Source organism: Hyperolius riggenbachi, chromosome 11 (assembly GCF_040937935.1).
Source record: "Hyperolius riggenbachi isolate aHypRig1 chromosome 11, aHypRig1.pri, whole genome shotgun sequence".
In the NCBI taxonomy this organism is placed as follows: Eukaryota; Metazoa; Chordata; class Amphibia; order Anura; family Hyperoliidae; genus Hyperolius; species Hyperolius riggenbachi.
Window position 1 is genome coordinate 243623459 of NC_090656.1, and position 22724 is coordinate 243646182.

The following is a 22724-nucleotide window of genomic DNA, read 5'->3' on the forward strand; positions in this document are numbered from 1 at the left end:
CCCCCCCCCCCGAACTCTGCTGTCCCCCAATATAAAAACCACCACACTAACGACATGCAGCTTGTCACTAGCTGGCTGTTTACCTTTGTGCTGTCATTTACCGCTGCTCCCGCCTGTGTCCCTTCCCTCCCCGCCTCCGTAAGCTTCATCCAATCGGCTTACGGAGGTGGGGAGGGAAGGGACTCAGGTGGGGAGTGGCGCTATAGAGGAGGCGCGGGACAGGCAGTAAATGACAGCACAAAGGTAAACAGCCAGCTAGCGACAGACTGCTTGAGGTTCTCTAATGACAGATGGGACAGCCAGAACACTTATGTTGCGGTTCAGCGGGGGTTTGTAGCTTAATGTAGGGCGGAGTCTAGGGTGCCAGGACATCTGTGCCTATAGGCTCCTGTGAATGGAGGGCGAGGTCTAGGGTGCCAGGACATCTGTGCCTATAGGCTCCTGTGAATGGAGGGCGGAGTCTAGGGTGCCACGACATCTGTGCCTATAGGCTCCTGTGAATGGAGGGCGGAGTCTAGGGTGCCAGGACATCTGTGCGTATAGGCTCCTGTGATGTAAATCCAGGCCTGATGCTGGCATATCGGGGGTCACACACACGATTCTCGAGAGGTGAGCTGTAGCGGTCTCCTCGGCCAAGGTTAATGTAAAATGTGCAGGAACCTTTAGTACTAATGCAATCTGTATTAAACAGGAATTGTAGTGAAAATAAACGAATTTTTTTTTTTTACAATATTCATTTATAATTTAGTCAGTGTTTGCCCATTGTAAAATCTTTCCTCAGCTCGATTTGCATTCTGATCACAGGCAGGCGGCAACATCTTTAGTCCTGTCAGGCAATCTCTGTGGAATGTTTATTCATTGAGAGTTCTGAAGCCAGTGAAAATAATGCCTAGTCTCTCAGAATGCTCTGGGAGGAGAATCAGCATAGCTTAACAGCCTAGGCTGTGACATCACTGTGAGGGTGGGGCTACATACCAATATACAGCAATATATAGCTGTAGGAAGTGTTTGTGATGCTGAAACCAGGAAAATTACCTTAAAAGTGGGTATTTTGAATGATTTACTGCATTCTACCATATCTGGTGTGAGATAAGGGCACTGCTTTTGACTTCAGTAGGCAGAAATCGTTGTGCTGTAAATTCTTGGAATGCTTTGATGTCTCTCTATTAGCAGAAAATATAGAAACTGAAAGCAAAAGTCCTCTGTTATTGTGTCACACTGCCCCCTAGTGACAAGTGGCCATAAATACACATTACAGCAGTACTAATTAGAAGGCAAGGCAATGTAACAAATAATAAAAGTGCTAAAATAAATTAGCCTGGAGAACTTGCAAGCCTCTAATTAAATTAACTGCTAAAGGATTAAGCAGTAACCAGCCTACAATTTTTCAGTTAAACTTTGGTGCACCAATTAGTAGTCATTTCACAAGTTTCTTTTATTTTTTTATTGGCAGTGGAAAATGCTTCAGTATTTATTGAAAGAAAGCAATAAATAATACTGTGATAAAAATAGTCCAAAAAGTACATAGACTGTACATATATTGTTACATAATCAGTAAGTACACAAACAGGATTAGAAAAAAAAAATGTAACAAGAAATCCAAATTTATACATGAAAAGTAAAAGTTGAAACAATAAACAGACATGGTTTACATAACGTCACCTGCAAATAAATAAAATACATCTTGATTCCAAACAAAAAAACTGATTCAGAAGCTGCTGTTTATCCAAAACGCTACGACCAAAAAAGGGGGGGAAGATGGGAAAAAATCAAGAGGACTGAAACAAATCCTGATCACTTTCCTTCCGGTAAAACACAAACAAAACGCCTCAAGAGGAAACAGAACACAAAAAGATAAGGCCTTTTAGTATAAAACAGGCTGCAAGCCGACAACCTAACATTACTGTCTCTTAGGAAAGCTGTGATTGGTCCGTACGGATTCCTGGAACTGCTGCCAAGGCCTGCATAGTACAACCTCTTAAAGGCCCAGCGCAGGAGTTCTCAAATACGAATCTTAAAAGTGATGATAGCCTTTCATTAGAAGATTCTGTCTATGGCTTTTCGGAGTGATTTGTAATACAAACTTTCAACGTTAAAAACTGTTTAAACCAATTCAAAAGTAAGAAAAAAAAAAAAAGGGCCAGTCTACCAAGAGCAAAAAAAATGGCATATACAAAATATGGGATTTAAATGACTTAAATGAACCTTGCGAGGGCAGAATAAGACAGCACTCGGCTGTCAACCCAATCCTGGAGTCTCTATCCTGCGAGTCACTGATCAGGAACAAGCATGCAGGTTAGGACTTCCGATTCTTTCTGGTTATGCTAATTTTAAAAGACAACGGGAACCAGGAAAATAAAAAGTTAGATACTCCTCTAAGAGGAGGGAAGACCGGATCCCTTAGACCCCTCCCATTCCTCTCTCCATCCCGTCCCCCCACTGGGCCACCGTTCCAGCCTCCATCTCTAATGACAAAGAGGCCTTCAGGTCTCCTTGGAAGGCCATGTTAGTAATCGGGGCTCTGCGTACTTCCAAAGACAAGCGGCTCTGTGCTGCACATGCAGGAGCAGAGGCTTGCACATGCGCAGTACGGGGACACACTTCTGAAGAAGTACTCAGATCTGAAGTCGCAGCAGGCAGGAGATTTGAATGGTGTCCCGGGGGGAGAAATGGGGGGGGGGGGGGGGAATAGGAAGACTAAGGAATGTAGAGTCTTCCTTCCTCTTAGGTATGTAAGTTATTTTGTAGGTACAGTTGTCCTTCAAAGGATCAATTAAATAATGCTACCCCCTGATATACATACCCAGGGCTTCCTCCAGCTGACATGTCCATTGCGGCATCTCCACTCGCAGCCGCCAGCCCGGGATCCCCGGCAGTGCAGAGGCCGACCTCCTCTACTGCGCCACTATCAATCAAGTCCATGTTGTCCACAGTGTACTGCACAGGAAGTGCACCACGGACAGCGTGGGCTTGACTGACAGCTCGAGGTCGCGCTCTGCACCAGCGGGGACTCCGCACCGGTGGCTGCGGGCGGAGATGCCGCGAGGGACATGTCAGCTGGAGGAAGCCCCGGGGAATTATATCGTAAGGCAGCATTATTTGATTGATGCTTCCTTTAAGCAGTTTTTGATTGATGCTTCCTTTAAGCAGTTTTATATTTTGCCAGCAAAGCCAGAGGATCAGAATGACAATCTCTCAACAAATAGGGATAAAAACAAAATGAGCAATGGCAGCTCCTATACGGCCAGTACAGGTTCACAGAATATAAATATCCAATGTCTGAAGCTTTCCACTTAATTCAAATGCCCAAATTAAGGCTGGAGCTTAAGAGCGATAATATAACCCAACGAGCGTATATACAGAAACATGAAATCTCCTCAGCTAAACATGGAGCAATGTGCATACAGCCGTACTCTGGTTTTATGTCCCTAGAGCATTCATGTACTCCTCCTACTGATGCATTGCTGATGTTAGCTCTATTTTCCGATGCAAAGTTGTCACTACTATTGTTTTCAGTACTATTGGTTGCCAACTAGTCTGTGTGCCATGTTTGCTGAAGAGCGCTTTACACGCTACACAGGCATGATAAGGACTGCACAGGAACAGTTTACAATGTAAGAAGGTGCGCTTATACAGCGGTTGGGACATTTAAAAAGCACGTCTTTCACAGATCAGCACACACACTTACCAGTTTCCTGAGAGTACTTTAGTGTATATACGGCGAGAGCGATATACCAGCATCTTAAATTGGAGCTAAAATAAATAATGCAAGTATGTGGTTTTATTCATTTTCAGCACACTAGAGTAGAAGTACATGAAAGCCAAGTCCAGCATTGTGAGGAAATGGAGATTCTAGAACCAAATGCAAGGAGGAAACATAAATCACAGCTGCTGCTCACAGCAACCAGTCTCCTTTTGTTGCGTTCCGCAGCTGGCCTCTGATTGGCTACGGTGAGCTCCTGCTCCAATGTTGCACCACTTTGCTTGATAAATCTGCCCCTCTGCTGACTGAAGGGTGAGGTGCTAAGAAGACAATCTGCAAGCAACGATGTTTAGTTCAATAATAAGCCCTTTCACTGTTCAGAATAAAACACACTAGGCCCGTGATAACTTAGGCATTTAAATTAAATGGTCGTTTACTTCAGAGCTCTGGTCTGCTCTATAGAAATTAAGGGGGGACTCCAGTTACACGGGATCGTTACCAGGCACAAACAGTACTGCAAATTGCACATAAGAAACGTGGAAACAAGAAACAAATTTCAGTTAACCCTTATTTTGTACGGAAATATCCCTGTGTTGCCCTCCGCCAGCTCCCAGTGACACCCCTCAAACACAAGGAACAAAGTGCAATATTGAGGGATAACTTCTCCCCAAACTGGAAGAATAGCCCGATGGTCTGTTACCATGATGACAAAACCAACTGCAGCACCGCTCCCCAACCCACACAAGGCAGTAATGTGTACATGGTCACATGACCTCCTGCCATGACTGGGATTGGAGGAGTCGCTGGATCAGGCCAACACAAGGATATATATATATATTTATACAGTATATCATTTAGGATTTTTATTTTCCACTTCTATGATAGATATGTCACACTGAATGAACTATTACACCACCAGTCATTTCCGGCTGGGGAGGATGATTGCGTTTTCTCTCACAGGGATTGTCATTTCCGGCCGGGAGCAGCTGACTGCATTTCCTGTCAGGAAGACATCTTGCAGTGATAGGACTATGGAGGCTGACATTTATTTCCTCTTAAACAATGCAGATTGCCTGGCTGTCCTGCTGATCCTGTTCCTGATTCAGACACTACTGATACATAAAAGATCAGCAGGGCTGCCAGGAAACTGGTATTGTTTAAAAGGAAATAAATATGGCAGCCTCCATACACCTCTCACTTCAAATGTCCTTTAACCATAAACCGCCGCAGTCAATTCACTCTCATATACTTTCAGTTCTATAAAGTGGAAATCTGGGCATTATAAAATCTATATGTGTATAAAAAGAGAATCCTTTGTGACAAGGACACTGTGAAGACAGATCCCACCAGTGACAGCCTGTGGCAGAATCCCACCGTCTGATGATCCAGCACATCTGCCAAGTCCCGCCCTTTCCAGGCAATGCATTGAACAGGATGAGGAGGCGGGATTGTCTGATGGGCAGAACCGCCCCCTTATCTCTTGCACTGAACAGTGCGCAAAGGGTAGGGGCATGGCTGTACCTGACAGATGATTGGCTGCCGGGACAACCTGTCACCGATGGATCCTGATAGCAGCAGCATGGAATTTATGAACAGCATCCATCATTAGTGTCAAAGGGGGGCAGAAACTGTTATCACAGGTTAAAGAGGACCTGTCACTAGCTTAACGCATGTGCCCTCACTGGGTGTAGCACTGGACCTGCACACAGCCCTGTGAGGATATTTACAGAACACGCATTCATGTAGGGAATGGAGCAATCTTTATTATACTAGGGGCAGGGGTGCTTTCATCTCTCTAGGTTAGTAAAATGCAAGTAATAGCCCTTTTGTCTATACCAAATCACATTTTTGGCTTACTGGTCCTATGACATCCAACCAGGCTATGAGTGTTTAGCAAAACCCAGTCCAATGCAAATGTTTTATTTTGGGTGGAGTGGTCCAGGAGTTACGTTCTCAGCCAGTCTGTACTGCTCTCTGGCTTTATACTTCAAAACTTTGTCCCCAAGCTACCCGAATTCCTCATATCAGCCTTAAAGCAAACCCGAGCAAAGCTCGGGAACCTCCTCTTCCTGGAACAAGTGCGCGCAATGGCCACACAATCCCGCATGCGCAGTAGCACAATGCCCGCGGCTCCATGCATGCACGGGCGGGCTCAGTCAGCTAATGCTCGTACTTCATCCAGGAAGGGGATGCATTGCATTGTCGCTAGTCTTCCAAGGAACCACGCTCAGCAACGCAGAACCATGGAGTAGCGAGATAAGCATCAACAGGAACCAGAGGCATCCCTCTCTTAAGGTAAGTATCCGATTTTGTACTCAAGCTTTGGCTCAGGTACACTTTAGGAGATTCCAGTCTAAGTTGCCCATACATTACACAATATTCTGCCAAGCGATTAAATGATCGACTTTATTGGGCAATCAATTACAGTGTGGTTGATCAAAAGTCTAGCGACTAGTGACCCACACACTGCCAGAGACATTCTCCTTCACTAATCGATCCGATCGATGAGCCTCCAGGCTCTGACGCCAAAAATCAATTCTGCGTCTTATCAAAATCATGAACAGCAGCAGATTTCTTTACAATCGACCGATGATTTCCATCCTGACCAATTGAGTAAACTGGTCGATACGACCAGATATTTCCATCGATCGAGAAGAATAGAACACAATCGATTTTCCCTTGATCCAATAAGATTATCGGAATGCAATGGTCGATCCTACAGGAACACTGAATATTGCATAAGCAGCTTTAGAATCTGCGCTGGTCACTTGTTAGCGGGAAACTTCTTAAGGTGGCCACTAATGGTCCAATTTCTACAGAAGAATTGTTAAAACGATCAGAAATTCTGATCAGATTGGTTGTAAATAATCTCCATTGAAGGGCACAATCTATAACCAACGATTATAAAGATTGGATTTTCGGTGAACCAAAATTTGGATTTTCTTGTTGGTTGTGATAGGAAGCAAAGATTGGTTCGTTGATGGTGTTGTGAACGATTTAACTTACGATCAGAATTATCTGTTCACTCGAACAATTTTTTTGCTAGAACTTGGATCGTTAGTGGTAACCTTTAAAATAATATGAAGAATTTGCTCAGCCTGGCAACAAACGTAACTTAGAGGACAAGCCAATCTCAGCTCCTCCTCATACCAGCAGCCAACAATGAGTAATGTCCCTCTGTGTCACACTGACCCACTTCACACAAAATAAACACATCCCATTTCCATTCTGTTTTGTTTTGTTTTTTTGAACAAGTCCTTTCTTTTTGACTTGGTAAATGTATTCTAAGGATAGCGCACGGATGGGAAGACTTACAACGTTGTACCAGGTAATACGTGTGACAAAATACACATTCCAGATGTTCTAAGACTGTACAAATACAATTAAAAATACACTTTCATCTTCAGTCAGGTTTGTTATGAAATATACCCATAAATTACATTTACAAAGCCCCCGGTGTCTGTCAGGGACTGCGGATACAGTACATTCAGAAGGGGAGGATAAAACGAGCCTCAAACATCGGAAGAAACAAGGAACGCAAAGAAAGAGGTGAGGAACAAATACGGACAATGAGCTACATAAAACAGTCATGGGATTCGGAGCTCTCACAGAGGTGAAATATAACAAACGGTAAAATTCTAAAATATCTGTCCTATCTATCATTTTACTCGCTAATTAAAAACTCTGTATTAAAATATCTCAAAGTGTCTGCACAGTTCAGTTCGTACAGGAAGCCGGCCAGGTCTGGAAACGTGGAACAGAGATGAGCTGACACGCTGCATATTCATCTGTAGAAGTAATGCGGGTAAACTGTAAGGATGGAGAAAGAGGTTAAGGTGCATCCGAGATAAACTTTACTCATTGCATAAGTGTGCCCCTTACATACAGTTTATAGGGCATTCCTCAAGGCCAATACTTTTTTTAATACTCTAATTCCCTATAAACTAAACAAGCCACGCTCACAGCTTCTCCAGAGAGCCTTGGCACTCTAAGACCCATGTAGCAAGGGCTTATGGGAGCTCAGTCTGGGCAGGAGGAGGAGGTGTTACTAGCCAGAGATTTCACAGGCACAGGGGAGGAGAGAGGAGGAGTGAATTTTTCACAGGCTGAGGGGAGGAGATGCAGAGCAGATTGCCTGTGTGTAATGATCACAAGCAGGACATGGCTGCTCTCATTGTATCACAGGAAGAAATAAATCATAAGCTGTTTGCAGCTAGATTTGCTGTGTAAACCATCTAAACTTTAGATAACATATATAGACAACTACTATAGTTAGTTCTTCATCTCGCATCCACTTTAAAGAAATGCAGTGTGCAAACATCAAAAACTGTCTGCAGCAAACGCCAATAAACAAAAGTAATGTCCTCTTCAGCCATGGAAAAGTGGTAGTAAATGGCTGAAGCAAACCATTCCCTGCAACCAGCATAGTACAGAGGGAAGGGTTGTGTGTGAAATGCGAGGCCTGAGCAGCTAGCCAATAGCTGGGTTTCTTTGAGTGGGGGCTGGGCATCTGAGATGAGCAATGAGTGGAGAGACAAAGCAAGGGGTGTTCCCGAGTCAAGTTCATAAATCTGTCTGTCTGTCTGTAGATCACTCATTTTAAGAAGCATTTTTGACATTACACATCTTTTCAGGAAGAACTTTGCTTCCAGGCTAATTAGTGTCCTTCAACTGTTAGCTGGTGCCTCCCCAATACACCACCTGCAACATTTCCTAATCTCCACTATTTTTTTTTTTTAAAGGGTTGCCGACAGTGCACCTGTCCACTGGTGCGCCTCCAACCCACACAGTGTTTTGCATTTTCCCTTAATCGTCACACAGTACCTGTACCACGTTACCCTGCAGCATGTAAACAACGTCCATACATGCAGCACGGCCACATAGTACAGGTGCCTCCGGCGCCAATGGAGAAAGATGTAGAACTCAGGAAAGGGGGCGCGCCAGTAGACAGGTGAGTCTTCAACACTGCACAACCAGGGGGCGGGGTTCACATTGCATGGGGTGACCGGCAGGTGGCAGTATGGTAGATGAAATCTATTAGTAATCTCTGTGCAGTGTGTGGCCAGCTAATAGCTCCTAAAAGGCAGGGGGAGGCCTCTGGATCCCAATGAAGCTTCCCCCATCCCCCTCCGCCCCGCTGATCCAGTGCTGGCAGCCACGGAAAAATCTCAGCATAAACAAAGCCAGTTGCCGGCCTGCAGTTGTGCAGTAGTGGCTTTCTGATCGGGCTCCGGCGGGTATTTCTACCGAAGCCTATCAGAAAGCCGCAGTGAATCTTCGCTGGTCCCAGTGTTGGATCCCCTCTGCTGAGAAGGACCGGGGAAGCCTCAATAGGATCCAGAGGTATGTACCCCCCCCACCCAAACCCCTCGGCAGTTTTTTCACTACAGGTGCACTTTAAAAGCAAACGCTTCTACTGATGTGTAACATTTGGGAGTGCATAACGGTGTATATTTTAAAGCGAAATATAACCCTGCATTTCAACTTTGCTCTAAAACATTATTTACAGTATATTATATGCAACCAGCATTTTTTTTTTTTTACTAGACCAGCATTGGAAGGGTTACACAGGGCTTTAAAGTTCCTGGAGATTTCTGCAGACGCATCCGAAGCTGACATAGATACATTTTGTTTACATAAATGTATCTAAGTGTTGAATGTGACTCATCTCTCTGACTGAGAAGGAGTTGGAGGACAGCCAAAGAGTGTGTAATATTTCTCAATAGATACATATAACTAAATAGAATGTACAGTATCTATCTGAACTTCTGCATATCTCTCCACGGAACTTTATACCTCTGTGTTTAACCCTTCCAATGCTGGTCTACTAAAAAAAAAATGCTTTTTGCATATAATATGCTGTAAATAATGTTTTAGAGCAAAGTTGAAATGCAGGGTTATATTCCGCTTTAAATAACAACCAATAAAATGTCTGACTAAAGTGATCCCTGAACTAGTGAAAGGGGCACTATGGCGGAAAATTTTAAAATTTATGCAAACATATACAAATAAGAAGTATGTTTTTTCCAGAGTAAAATTAGCCATAAATGACTTTTCTCCTATGTTGCTGTCACTTACAGTAGGTAGTAGAAATCTGACAGAAGCGACAGGTTTTGGACTAGTCCATCTCTTCATAGGGAATTCTCAGCAAGGCTTTTATTCTGTATAAAGATATTCCCTAAAAAGGATTTAAACAATGATGCTGGCCAGCTTCCCTGCTCGCTACACAGTTTTTTGGCAGTTGGACAGAGCAACTGCCATTCACTAAGTGCTTTTGAAAATAAATATATCCCTGAGAATGCCCCCATGAAGAGATGGACTAGTCCAAAACCTGTCATTTCGGTCAGATTTCTACTACGTACTGTAAGTGACAGCAACATAGGAGAAAAGTAATTTATGGCTCATTTTACTCTAGAAAAAATGTAGGTACTTCAATTTTGTTTTATGTTTGCACAGATTTTAAATTTTACAATTTTTCGCCATAGTGCCCCGTAAATCTATGTCTATTTTTTTGTCACATATGAATTCCTCAGACATGCGGGAATATTGGCAGCACAGGCCAGAACTTACCAACAGATAACGTTAACAGGAGTATGTCCTGATAGTAGCGGAATCCAGTCTTTGTATTCCAGACACATTGCCTATTAATAATCACAGGAAACATGCAGAAGACAACATGCGGTTAGTGTTAATGTTATCCGCACATGAGAAATACACGGGCACACGGCATTAGCACACGGCAAGTCGGGTTACACTTCAGATCAAATATGTAACGTTAACAATATTCACATTGTGTTAAGGTATTAAAGCGGAACCCCGGGGGTGTGGAACGCGTTCACCCTCACAAACCACCTCTAAATGTATCCTGAAGTGGAAACAAAATTGTAAAATATAAATATTCATCTCAGTGGAGGGGCACTAGGACCCTGTGACCATATCTGACTTGGGGAATAGGTCTTTGTGGTCGCGCTCTCGCCCATACATGGGCGTGGCCACGCTGCACCTGGGGTCCAGGCATGGTTAGTAACAGGAGAGCTCTTGTGCAGTTTTCTCTTTGTGGTCGCGCTCTCGCCCATATATGGGCGTGGCCACGCTGCACCTGGGGTCCAGGCATGGTTAGTAACAGGAGAGCTCTTGTGCAGTTTTCGCTTTGTGGTCGCGCTCTCGCCCATACATGGGCGTGGCCACACTGCACCTGGGGTCCAGGCACGGTTAGTAACAGGAGAGCTCTTGTGCAGGGATTTCTCTTTGTGGTCGCACTCTCGCCCATACATGGGCGTGGCCACACTGCACCTGGGGTCCAGGCACGGTTAGTAACAGGAGAGCTCTTGTGCAGGGATTTCTCTTTGTGGTCGCACTCTCGCCCATACATGGGCGTGGCCACACTGCACCTGGGGTCCAGGCACGGTTAGTAACAGGAGAGCACTTGTGCAGGGATTTCTCTTTGTGGTCGCACTCTCGCCCATATATGGGCGTGGCCACGCTGCACCTGGGGTCCAGGCATGGTTAGTAACAGGAGAGCACTTGTGCAGGGATTTCTCTTTGTGGTCGCACTCTCGCCCATATATGGGCGTGGCCACGCTGCACCTGGGGTCCAGGCATGGTTAGTAACAGGAGAGCACTTGTGCAGGGATTTCTCTTTGTGGTCGCGCTCTCGCCCATATATGGGCGTGGCCACGCTGCACCTGGGGTCCAGGCATGGTTAGTAACAGGAGAGCACTTGTGCAGGGATTTCTCTTTGTGGTCGCGCTCTCGCCCATATATGGGCGTGGCCACGCTGCACCTGGGGTCCAGGCATGGTTAGTAACAGGAGAGCTCTTGTGCAGTTTTCTCTTTGTGGTCGCGCTCTCGCCCATATATGGGCGTTGCCACGCTGCACCTGAGGTCCAGGCATGGTTAGTAACAGGAGAGCTCTTGTGCAGTTTTCTCTTTGTGGTCGCGCTCTCGCCCATATATGGGCGTGGCCACGCTGCACCTGGGGTCCAGGCATGGTTAGTAACAGGAGAGCACTTGCACTTGTGCAGGGATTTCTCTTTGTGGTCGCACTCTCACCCATATATGGGCGGGGCCACACTGCACCTGGGGTCCAGGCATGGTTAGTAACAGGAGAGCTCTTGTGCAGTTTTCTCTTTGTGGTCGCGCTCTCCCCATACATGGGCGGGGCCACGCTGCACCTGGGGTCCAGGCATAGTTAGTAACAGGAGAGCTCTTGTGCAGTTTTCTCTTTGTGGTCGCGCGCTCGCCCATATATGGGCGTGGCCACGCTGCACCTGGGGTCCAGGCATGGTTAGTAACAGGAGAGCACTTGTGCAGGGATTTCTCTTTGTGGTCGCACTCTCGCCCATATATGGGCGTGGCCACGCTGCACCTGGGGTCCAGGCATGGTTAGTAACAGGAGAGCACTTGTGCAGGGATTTCTCTTTGTGGTCGCGCCCTCGCCCATATATGGGCGTGGCCACGCTGCACCTGGGGTCCAGGCATGGTTAGTAACAGGAGAGCTCTTGTGCAGTTTTCTCTTTGTGGTCGCACTCTCCCCATACATGGGCGGGGCCACGCTGCACCTGGGGTCCAGGCATGGTTAGTAACAGGAGAGCACTTGTGCAGGGATTTCTCTTTGTGGTCGCGCTCTCGCCCATATATGGGCGTGGCCACGCTGCACCTGGGGTCCAGGCATGGTTAGTAACAGGAGAGCTCTTGTGCAGTTTTCTCTTTGTGGTCGCGCTCTCGCCCATATATGGGCGTGGCCACGCTGCACCTGGGGTCCAGGCATGGTTAGTAACAGGAGAGCTCTTGTGCAGTTTTCTCTTTGTGGTCGCGCTCTCGCCCATATATGGGCGTGGTCACGCTGCACCTGGGGTCCAGGCATGGTTAGTAACAGGAGAGCTCTTGTGCAGTTTTCTCTTTGTGGTCGCACTCTTGCCCATATATGGGCGTGGCCACGCTGCACCTGGGGTCCAGGCATGGTTAGTAACAGGAGAGCTCTTGTGCAGTTTTCTCTTTGTGGTCGCGCTCTCGCCCATATATGGGCGTGGCCACGCTGCACCTGGGGTCCAGGCATGGTTAGTAACAGGAGAGCTCTTGTGCAGTTTTCTCTTTGTGGTTGCGCTCTCCCCATACATGGGCGTGGCCACGCTGCACCTGGGGTCCAGGCACGGTTAGTAACAGGAGAGCTCTTAAGCAGAGTTTTCCCTTTGTGGTTGCGCTCTCGCCCATACATGGGCGTGGCCACGCTGCACCTGGGGTCCAGGCACGGTTAGTAACACCAGAGCTCTTGTGCAGAGTTTTCTCTTTGTGGTCGCGCTCTCGCCCATATATGGGCGTGGCCACGCTGCACCTGGGGTCCAGGCATGGTTAGTAACACCAGAGCTCTTGTGCAGAGTTTTCTCTTTGTGGTCGCGCTCTCCCCCATACATGGGCGTGGCCACGCTGCACCTGGGGTCCAGGCATGGTTAGTAACAGGAGTGCTCTTGTGCAGTTTTCTCTTTGTGGTCGCGCTCTCGCCCATATATGGGCGTGGCCACGCTGCACCTGGGGTCCAGGCACGGTTAGTAACAGGAGAGCTCTTGTGCAGTTTTCTCTTTGTGGTTGCGCTCTCGCCCATATATTTTGGCGTGGCCATGCTGCACCTGGGGTCCAGGCATGGTTAGTAACAGGAGAGCTCTTGTGCAGTTTTCTCTTTGTGGTCGCGCTCTCGCCCATATATGGGCGTGGCCACGCTGCACCTGGGGTCCAGGCACGGTTAGTAACAGGAGAGCTCTTAAGCAGAGTTTTCCCTTTGTGGTTGCGCTCTCGCCCATACATGGGCGTGGCCACGCTGCACCTGGGGTCCAGGCACGGTTAGTAACACCAGAGCTCTTGTGCAGAGTTTTCTCTTTGTGGTCGCGCTCTCGCCCATATATGGGCGTGGCCACGCTGCACCTGGGGTCCAGGCATGGTTAGTAACACCAGAGCTCTTGTGCAGAGTTTTCTCTTTGTGGTCGCGCTCTCCCCCATACATGGGCGTGGCCACGCTGCACCTGGGGTCCAGGCATGGTTAGTAACAGGAGTGCTCTTGTGCAGTTTTCTCTTTGTGGTCGCGCTCTCGCCCATATATGGGCGTGGCCACGCTGCACCTGGGGTCCAGGCACGGTTAGTAACAGGAGAGCTCTTGTGCAGGGATTTCTCTTTGTGGTCGCGCTCTCGCCCATATATGGGCGTGGCCACGCTGCACCTGGGGTCCAGGCACGGTTAGTAACAGGAGAGCTCTTAAGCAGAGTTTTCCCTTTGTGGTTGCGCTCTCGCCCATACATGGGCGTGGCCACGCTGCACCTGGGGTCCAGGCACGGTTAGTAACACCAGAGCTCTTGTGCAGAGTTTTCTCTTTGTGGTCGCGCTCTCGCCCATATATGGGCGTGGCCACGCTGCACCTGGGGTCCAGGCATGGTTAGTAACACCAGAGCTCTTGTGCAGAGTTTTCTCTTTGTGGTCGCGCTCTCCCCCATACATGGGCGTGGCCACGCTGCACCTGGGGTCCAGGCATGGTTAGTAACAGGAGTGCTCTTGTGCAGTTTTCTCTTTGTGGTCGCGCTCTCGCCCATATATGGGCGTGGCCACGCTGCACCTGGGGTCCAGGCACGGTTAGTAACAGGAGAGCTCTTGTGCAGTTTTCTCTTTGTGGTTGCGCTCTCGCCCATATATTTTGGCGTGGCCATGCTGCACCTGGGGTCCAGGCATGGTTAGTAACAGGAGAGCTCTTGTGCAGTTTTCTCTTTGTGGTCGCGCTCTCGCCCATATATGGGCGTGGCCACGCTGCACCTGGGGTCCAGGCACGGTTAGTAACAGGAGAGCTCTTGTGCAAGGATTTCTCTTTGTGGTCGCGCTCTCGCCCATATATGGGCGTGGCCACGCTGCACCTGGGGTCCAGGCACGGATAGTAACAGGAGAGCTCTTAAGCAGAGTTTTCCCTTTGTGGTCGCGCTCTCGCCCATATATGGGCGTGGCCACGCTGCACCTGGGGTCCAGGCACGGATAGTAACAGGAGAGCTCTTAAGCAGAGTTTTCCCTTTGTGGTCGCACTCTCGCCCATATATGGGCGTGGCCACGCTGCACCTGGGGTCCAGGCATGGTTAGTAACAGGAGAGCACTTGTGCAGGGATTTCTCTTTGTGGTCGCGCCCTCGCCCATATATGGGCGTGGCCACGCTGCACCTGGGGTCCAGGCATGGTTAGTAACAGGAGAGCTCTTGTGCAGTTTTCTCTTTGTGGTCGCACTCTCCCCATACATGGGCGGGGCCACGCTGCACCTGGGGTCCAGGCATGGTTAGTAACAGGAGAGCACTTGTGCAGGGATTTCTCTTTGTGGTCGCGCTCTCGCCCATATATGGGCGTGGCCACGCTGCACCTGGGGTCCAGGCATGGTTAGTAACAGGAGAGCTCTTGTGCAGTTTTCTCTTTGTGGTCGCGCTCTCGCCCATATATGGGCGTGGCCACGCTGCACCTGGGGTCCAGGCATGGTTAGTAACAGGAGAGCTCTTGTGCAGTTTTCTCTTTGTGGTCGCGCTCTCGCCCATATATGGGCGTGGTCACGCTGCACCTGGGGTCCAGGCATGGTTAGTAACAGGAGAGCTCTTGTGCAGTTTTCTCTTTGTGGTCGCACTCTTGCCCATATATGGGCGTGGCCACGCTGCACCTGGGGTCCAGGCATGGTTAGTAACAGGAGAGCTCTTGTGCAGTTTTCTCTTTGTGGTCGCGCTCTCGCCCATATATGGGCGTGGCCACGCTGCACCTGGGGTCCAGGCATGGTTAGTAACAGGAGAGCTCTTGTGCAGTTTTCTCTTTGTGGTTGCGCTCTCCCCATACATGGGCGTGGCCACGCTGCACCTGGGGTCCAGGCACGGTTAGTAACAGGAGAGCTCTTAAGCAGAGTTTTCCCTTTGTGGTTGCGCTCTCGCCCATACATGGGCGTGGCCACGCTGCACCTGGGGTCCAGGCACGGTTAGTAACACCAGAGCTCTTGTGCAGAGTTTTCTCTTTGTGGTCGCGCTCTCGCCCATATATGGGCGTGGCCACGCTGCACCTGGGGTCCAGGCATGGTTAGTAACACCAGAGCTCTTGTGCAGAGTTTTCTCTTTGTGGTCGCGCTCTCCCCCATACATGGGCGTGGCCACGCTGCACCTGGGGTCCAGGCATGGTTAGTAACAGGAGTGCTCTTGTGCAGTTTTCTCTTTGTGGTCGCGCTCTCGCCCATATATGGGCGTGGCCACGCTGCACCTGGGGTCCAGGCACGGTTAGTAACAGGAGAGCTCTTGTGCAGTTTTCTCTTTGTGGTTGCGCTCTCGCCCATATATTTTGGCGTGGCCATGCTGCACCTGGGGTCCAGGCATGGTTAGTAACAGGAGAGCTCTTGTGCAGTTTTCTCTTTGTGGTCGCGCTCTCGCCCATATATGGGCGTGGCCACGCTGCACCTGGGGTCCAGGCACGGTTAGTAACAGGAGAGCTCTTAAGCAGAGTTTTCCCTTTGTGGTTGCGCTCTCGCCCATACATGGGCGTGGCCACGCTGCACCTGGGGTCCAGGCACGGTTAGTAACACCAGAGCTCTTGTGCAGAGTTTTCTCTTTGTGGTCGCGCTCTCGCCCATATATGGGCGTGGCCACGCTGCACCTGGGGTCCAGGCATGGTTAGTAACACCAGAGCTCTTGTGCAGAGTTTTCTCTTTGTGGTCGCGCTCTCCCCCATACATGGGCGTGGCCACGCTGCACCTGGGGTCCAGGCATGGTTAGTAACAGGAGTGCTCTTGTGCAGTTTTCTCTTTGTGGTCGCGCTCTCGCCCATATATGGGCGTGGCCACGCTGCACCTGGGGTCCAGGCACGGTTAGTAACAGGAGAGCTCTTGTGCAGGGATTTCTCTTTGTGGTCGCGCTCTCGCCCATATATGGGCGTGGCCACGCTGCACCTGGGGTCCAGGCACGGTTAGTAACAGGAGAGCTCTTAAGCAGAGTTTTCCCTTTGTGGTTGCGCTCTCGCCCATACATGGGCGTGGCCACGCTGCACCTGGGGTCCAGGCACGGTTAGTAACACCAGAGCTCTTGTGCAGAGTTTTCTCTTTGTGGTCGCGCTCTCGCCCATATATGGGCGTGGCCACGCTGCACCTGGGGTCCAGGCATGGTTAGTAACACCAGAGCTCTTGTGCAGAGTTTTCTCTTTGTGGTCGCGCTCTCCCCCATACATGGGCGTGGCCACGCTGCACCTGGGGTCCAGGCATGGTTAGTAACAGGAGTGCTCTTGTGCAGTTTTCTCTTTGTGGTCGCGCTCTCGCCCATATATGGGCGTGGCCACGCTGCACCTGGGGTCCAGGCACGGTTAGTAACAGGAGAGCTCTTGTGCAGTTTTCTCTTTGTGGTTGCGCTCTCGCCCATATATTTTGGCGTGGCCATGCTGCACCTGGGGTCCAGGCATGGTTAGTAACAGGAGAGCTCTTGTGCAGTTTTCTCTTTGTGGTCGCGCTCTCGCCCATATATGGGCGTGGCCACGCTGCACCTGGGGTCCAGGCACGGTTAGTAACAGGAGAGCTCTTGTGCAAGGATTTCTCTTTGTGGTCGCGCTCTCGCCCATATATGGGCGTGGCCACGCTGCACCTGGGGTCCAGGCACGGATAGTAACAGGAGAGCTCTTAAGCAGAGTTTTCCCTTTGTGGTCGCGCTCTCGCCCATATATGGGCGTGGCCACGCTGCACCTGGGGTCCAGGCACGGTTAGTAACAGGAGAGCACTTGTGCAGGGATTTCTCTTTGTGGTCGCACTCTCGCCCATACATGGGCGTGGCCCACGCTGCACCTGTGGTCCAGGCATGGTTAGTAACACCAGAGCTCTTGTGCAGAGTTTTTTCTTTGTGGTCGCGCTCTCCCAGATACATGGGCGTGGCCACGCTGCACCTGGGGTCCAGGCACGGTTAGTAACACCAGAGCTCTTGTGCAGTTTTCTCTTTGTGGTCGCGCTCTCCCCCATACATGGGCGTGGCCACGCTGCACCTGGGGTCCAGGCACGGTTAGTAACACCAGAGCTCTTGTGCAGAGTTTTCTTTTTGTGGTCGCGCTCTCGCCCATACATGGGCGTAGCCACGCTGCACCTGGGGTCCAGGCACGGTTAGTAACAGGAGAGCACTTGTGCAGGGATTTCTCTTTGTGGTCGCACTCTCGCCCATACATGGGCGTAGCCACGCTGCACCTGGGGTCCATGCACGGTTAGTAACAGGAGAGCTCTTAAGCAGAGTTTTCCCTTTGTGGTCGCGCTCTCGCCCATACATGGGCGTAGCCACGCTGCACCTGGGGTCCAGGCACGGTTAGTAACAGGAGAGCTCTTAAGCAGAGTTTTCCCTTTGTGGTTGCGCTCTCGCCCATATATGGGCGTGGCCACGCTGCACCTGGGGTCCAGGCACGGTTAGTAACAGGAGAGCTCTTAAGCAGAGTTTCCTCTTGCTGCTGCGCATGACCGGGCCGTGCCAGGCAGGTGCAGTATGACCACACTCCTGTACAGCCGGAGAGCCCCCAGCGCAACAGCGGGCGGCACAAGCAGAATCGGGGACGCCTCCGGATCATTCAGACGATTCTTACTAATTGGGCAAGTCATTCTTTAGCTGTTTTTTTTTCCCATCACAAGTTTTCAATCTACATATAATGGCCATGTGACCACTCCAATGGGTACAGCCAGCAGCCTATGGAGGGGAAGTGATGTAGTATCTATTCCCCTCTATGGACACAAGGGGGAGAAAGCGCGTCTTAAACCATCACAATCAAGTTAACGTGACACTGAAACAAAAACAAAAAAAATATGATATAATGAATTCTATGTGTAGTACGGATAATTAATAAAACATTAGAAGCAAAGAAAAGAGTATCGTATTTTCAGTTCTATAGCTTTTTCTATAACATTGCATCATTCTCTCATATTTGCAGAATACAAACTACACTCTGCACTTTAACTTATGAAACAGAGCAGAGCTAATGACGCTTTGACCTTTCCTGCTGTATAACTTTATCTGAAGTTGTCTTTCACTTTTTCTTTGATGTGTAAGTGCTTCACAAAACAGCACTGCTCTCTGACTAAATTAGTTGGAGATCTCAGAGCAGCTCTTTAGAATAGATGAGAAATTAACTTTCTTAAAGGGAACCTAAACCCAAGGAAAAAATGAGTTTCGCTTACCTGGGGCTTTTACCAGCCCCCTGCAGCCATCCTGTGCCCTCATCGTCACTCACGGATCCTCTGGTCTCCCCCCCTGGCAGCAAGTTTCGTTTTTGCAGACTCTGAGTCGGCGGACCGCCACGCGTATCACTGCACGTGTTACCGCGGTAACAGGATGCTAAAGCGGGTCTCAACATGTACAAAGAAACGTGTTGACACCCGCTATAGCGTTCTGTTACCGCGGTAACGCGTGTATTGATGCACGTGGCGGTCCGCTGACTCAGAGTTGGCAAAAGTGAAACTAGCTGCCAGGGGGAGACCAGCGGATCCAGGAGTGACGATGAGGCCACAGAATGGCTGCAGGGGGCTGGTAAAAGCCCCAGTTAAGTGAAACTCCTTTTTTTCCTAGGGTTCAGGTACCCTTTAACTCTTCCTGTACTGCAGGGATGTCATACCGGTCCTACGAGGGCCGAGATCCTCACACATTTTTGATACAGCTCAAATGAATTGATGGGTCTGAATCAGGAAAGATGTGGCTCGTCAGGTAGAACACATTCCTCTCTTTCTCAGTCCATCCTAAACACTGGCATGGATCAGGCCCTCCAGGCCTGGAGTTCCACACGTGTGCTGTACTGGAAACAATATGCAACTCTTTTATTTGCTCCCAATGTTCTGTTTCTTAGCTGTACTACACATACAGTTCATTACCTCATATGTTTATTTTCACTTCAGATTCCCTTTAAACATTCCTGTAATAATTACAATGTCAATATTGTTTATATTTGTGTTTTTATGAAATGCAATTATATGCAGTATATTATGATAAAACATGGTTCAATGGCTTTTATACTGAGAGATTTCATAGTTTTATAATAATGAATGTATTTCGGTCATATAGCATTTTCCTGGAGTTCAGCTTTATGTCTGCCAAGCACATTGCTGCCCCTTCACTAGGGAAGGTCAATGAGATGCAAATATTTCTGAGTTCATGCAGATTTATGTGACTTTTTATGCAAATATAGGCAGCTTGAAAACACACCAATCAAGTCCCACCCTGGCTTAAATTAGTCAATTTTTAAGCTGCAGTGTTAAAGATCTGACAGGACAAATGCTTAGCAATGCCAGACTGATCAGCAGCCGCTGTACACGTCAGCTGAAACGGCTGTTACCGGCCAGTCCGCCAACTGGATTAGCTGCATGCTTGTGTCAGGTGTATGCTGCAGCCACAGAGCAGCAGGGCTGCCAGGCAACTGGTATTGTGCAACAGGAAATATGGCAGCTTCCATATCCCTCTCACTCCCGGTTCCCTTTCAAAGTAAGTATAAGTGTAAAAAAAAGACACCAGTGCTTGCAATAGCTTAAGCTACGTACACACATACGACAACGATCGTTTGTTGTGAACGACGAATGATTTTTTAATTGACGAAAGAACGACCTAGCTTTTAAAGGTGTGTAAGGATCTGATCGTTTGTTAACGAACGATCCGGAACAACGTCACATACTGTTCGTTTAAGTTACATCACAGCAAGTTCCGCCCGCACGTAACGAACGGTTCAAAACGTACGTTACGCTGTAAAACTAACGTTACGCAGATTACATAACTACATTTCTATTTCATACTGTCGGTATGTCGTAGAGCATCTAGATAATATAGTGTTGACAAAACATACAAAAATACATTTTGTCCTGTTAAAATAAAAATGATGGTATCATTCATACAATCATGTAGTATACAACGCGTCACTGGGCACAATCATAGAACGAACGTTACATCGCGAGGGGAAAATTTAATGTGCTGTGACTATAAAACGAAGTGCCCATGTCTGGCCTGCTACGAACGACCGTTTCTTAACGATGTACTACTTTTGCTAACGATCGTCGTTTAAAAAAAATCAGCCAGGATAGATCTTTTGTTTTTTAACGATCTAGCTGGTCCATCGTTTGACTTAATGATCATTGGCTGTTTTTTTTTAACGACGACGATAGTCGTTTGAAATGATTGGGGAACGATCGTTTCAAACTACTAAAGTCGCATGTGTGTACGCACCTTTAGGGTTGGTTAATGAGTTACTAGTAAGTCCAAGTGGATGCAAATGTTATGCAGCCTGGAAACAGACCAATTGATTGGCACAGCTGTTAGATTAGATTGGTCCATTTCAAAGCAGTATACACTACCATGAAATGATCATAAAATCTGCATGGGCTCAGAATTGATAGCATCTAACTGATCATCCCTACTATAAATGTACTCTTAGCACATAATTGTCTGAAAACACATTAACTAGAAACATTGAAAGTGTATTTACCGTAAATGACACAGTATAGCGATACATATTATAAATAGATTGTAACAAAGTGCGCGCAGGTGTGAGGAGGAGCGGGAAGCACTGCTCTTTAAGAGGACCTGAACTCTTGCACAGGACAGCAGGAAAACACAGAGAAATTCACCCTGCATGTATTCAGAGAGTTTAGCCTGTCTAATTCTCTCTCATCTCTGACTAATCCCAATTTGCAATTAGATCCCTCAGCTGTGTCAGCTGACTGCAATGACAGAGATCTCGTAAATCTTTGTAAAAAGGGATGTTAAAAATATGTCTGCTTCCATGAAAGCAGGAAGTAGACACACTGCAGATTTATTGCAGGATTTGTATCAGCTGTAGCAAAGCAATGTTTCTCTTTAAAGGTTATTATGCTGCTGCTTATTGTTTAGAGCAGAGACGAAGTTTTGAGTTCAGATCCGCTTTAACAGCCATTTTGCAGCTCATGCTTATCACATTCATGTGGCCGGGCTGCTTCTACTTTTATCAGGAGATGATAGCTTTGAGCATTGCACATAAACCATATCTGCACTATTCTATTTTAGTATTACTTAGCTGGCTGGGTTTGTGATGCTGACTTCCTGTGGCAATGCCAAATGCAGCTTGGCTGGACTGTACAGCACTCGGACTCGTCCAAACTCCACCCACCATCACTCACAGGAGGTAGTCAGGAAGTGTCTGGGAGGGGCCACCAGCCAGTCTCTCACTATAAGCACCGAGCTGACCTGGACAACTTCCTTCTAGCGCTTTACAAAAGGTGGGTGTGGTCAAGTTACTGCTCTGTGCTGGGGAAGAAATCTCCATTCTGTTGGCAGCTCTATACTTTGTGCACAGCTCTGCGGGTCACATGACTGACATTTCTAGAAGACATTTCTCTGGAACTTACAGCATAAAATGTGAAAACTGAGCAACGGCATAGCCCCCATTCAACTTAACCAACAATAAAAAAATCGGAGAGGATGAACTAGAACACTAAAACAACATTTTCCCATATTTAAAATTAGATTAGAAGGTTCACCGTGTGTGTCCTTGCTTCCTTCGGAAGGTGTGCTACAGTGTAAGTAATGATCAGCTTCTCAGGCAGAGCCCGGCCATTCTATACTAACCTCATGGTGACTATCAGGTGTGCTGCAGTGTAAGTAATGATCAGCTTCTCAGGCAGAGCCCAGCCATTCTATACTAACCTCATGGTGACTATCAGGTGTGCTGCAGTGTAAGTAATGATCAGCCTCTCAGGCAGAGCCCAGCCATTCTATACTAACCTCATGGTGACTATCAGGTGTGCTGCAGTGTAAGTAATGATTAGCCTCTCAGGCAGAGCCCGGCCATTCTATACTAACCTCATGGTGACTATCAGGTGTGCTGCAGTGTAAGTAATGATCAGCCTCTCAGGCAGAGCCCAGCCATTCTATACTAACCTCATGGTGACTATCAGGTGTGCTGCAGTGTAAGTAATGATCAGCCTCTCAGGCAGAGCCCAGCCATTCTATACTAACCTCATGGTGACTATCAGGTGTGCTGCAGTGTAAGTAATGATCAGCTCCTCAGGC

At 48.1% G+C, this 22724-nt stretch overlaps 1 protein-coding gene across 9 annotated transcripts in view; it reads right to left on the bottom strand.

Moving 5' to 3' along the window:
• Window positions 1-1470: 1470 nt before the first annotated feature.
• PPFIA1 (PTPRF interacting protein alpha 1) overlaps window positions 1471-22724 on the bottom strand; it is a 266952-nt gene continuing 245698 nt past the window's right edge. For 8 of the 9 annotated variants that reach the window (XM_068260411.1, XM_068260409.1, XM_068260412.1 and 5 more), the window contains 2 exons: window positions 10274-10344; window positions 1472-7513 (listed from right to left, as the gene is read on the bottom strand). In XM_068260411.1, coding sequence (XP_068116512.1) covers window positions 10286-10344 — 59 coding nt within the window. In that variant the 3' untranslated portion in view covers window positions 1472-7513; window positions 10274-10285. Of the gene's footprint in view, window positions 7514-10273; window positions 10345-22724 lie in introns of all 9 variants that reach the window. The other variant, XM_068260407.1, reaches the window with a different exon arrangement.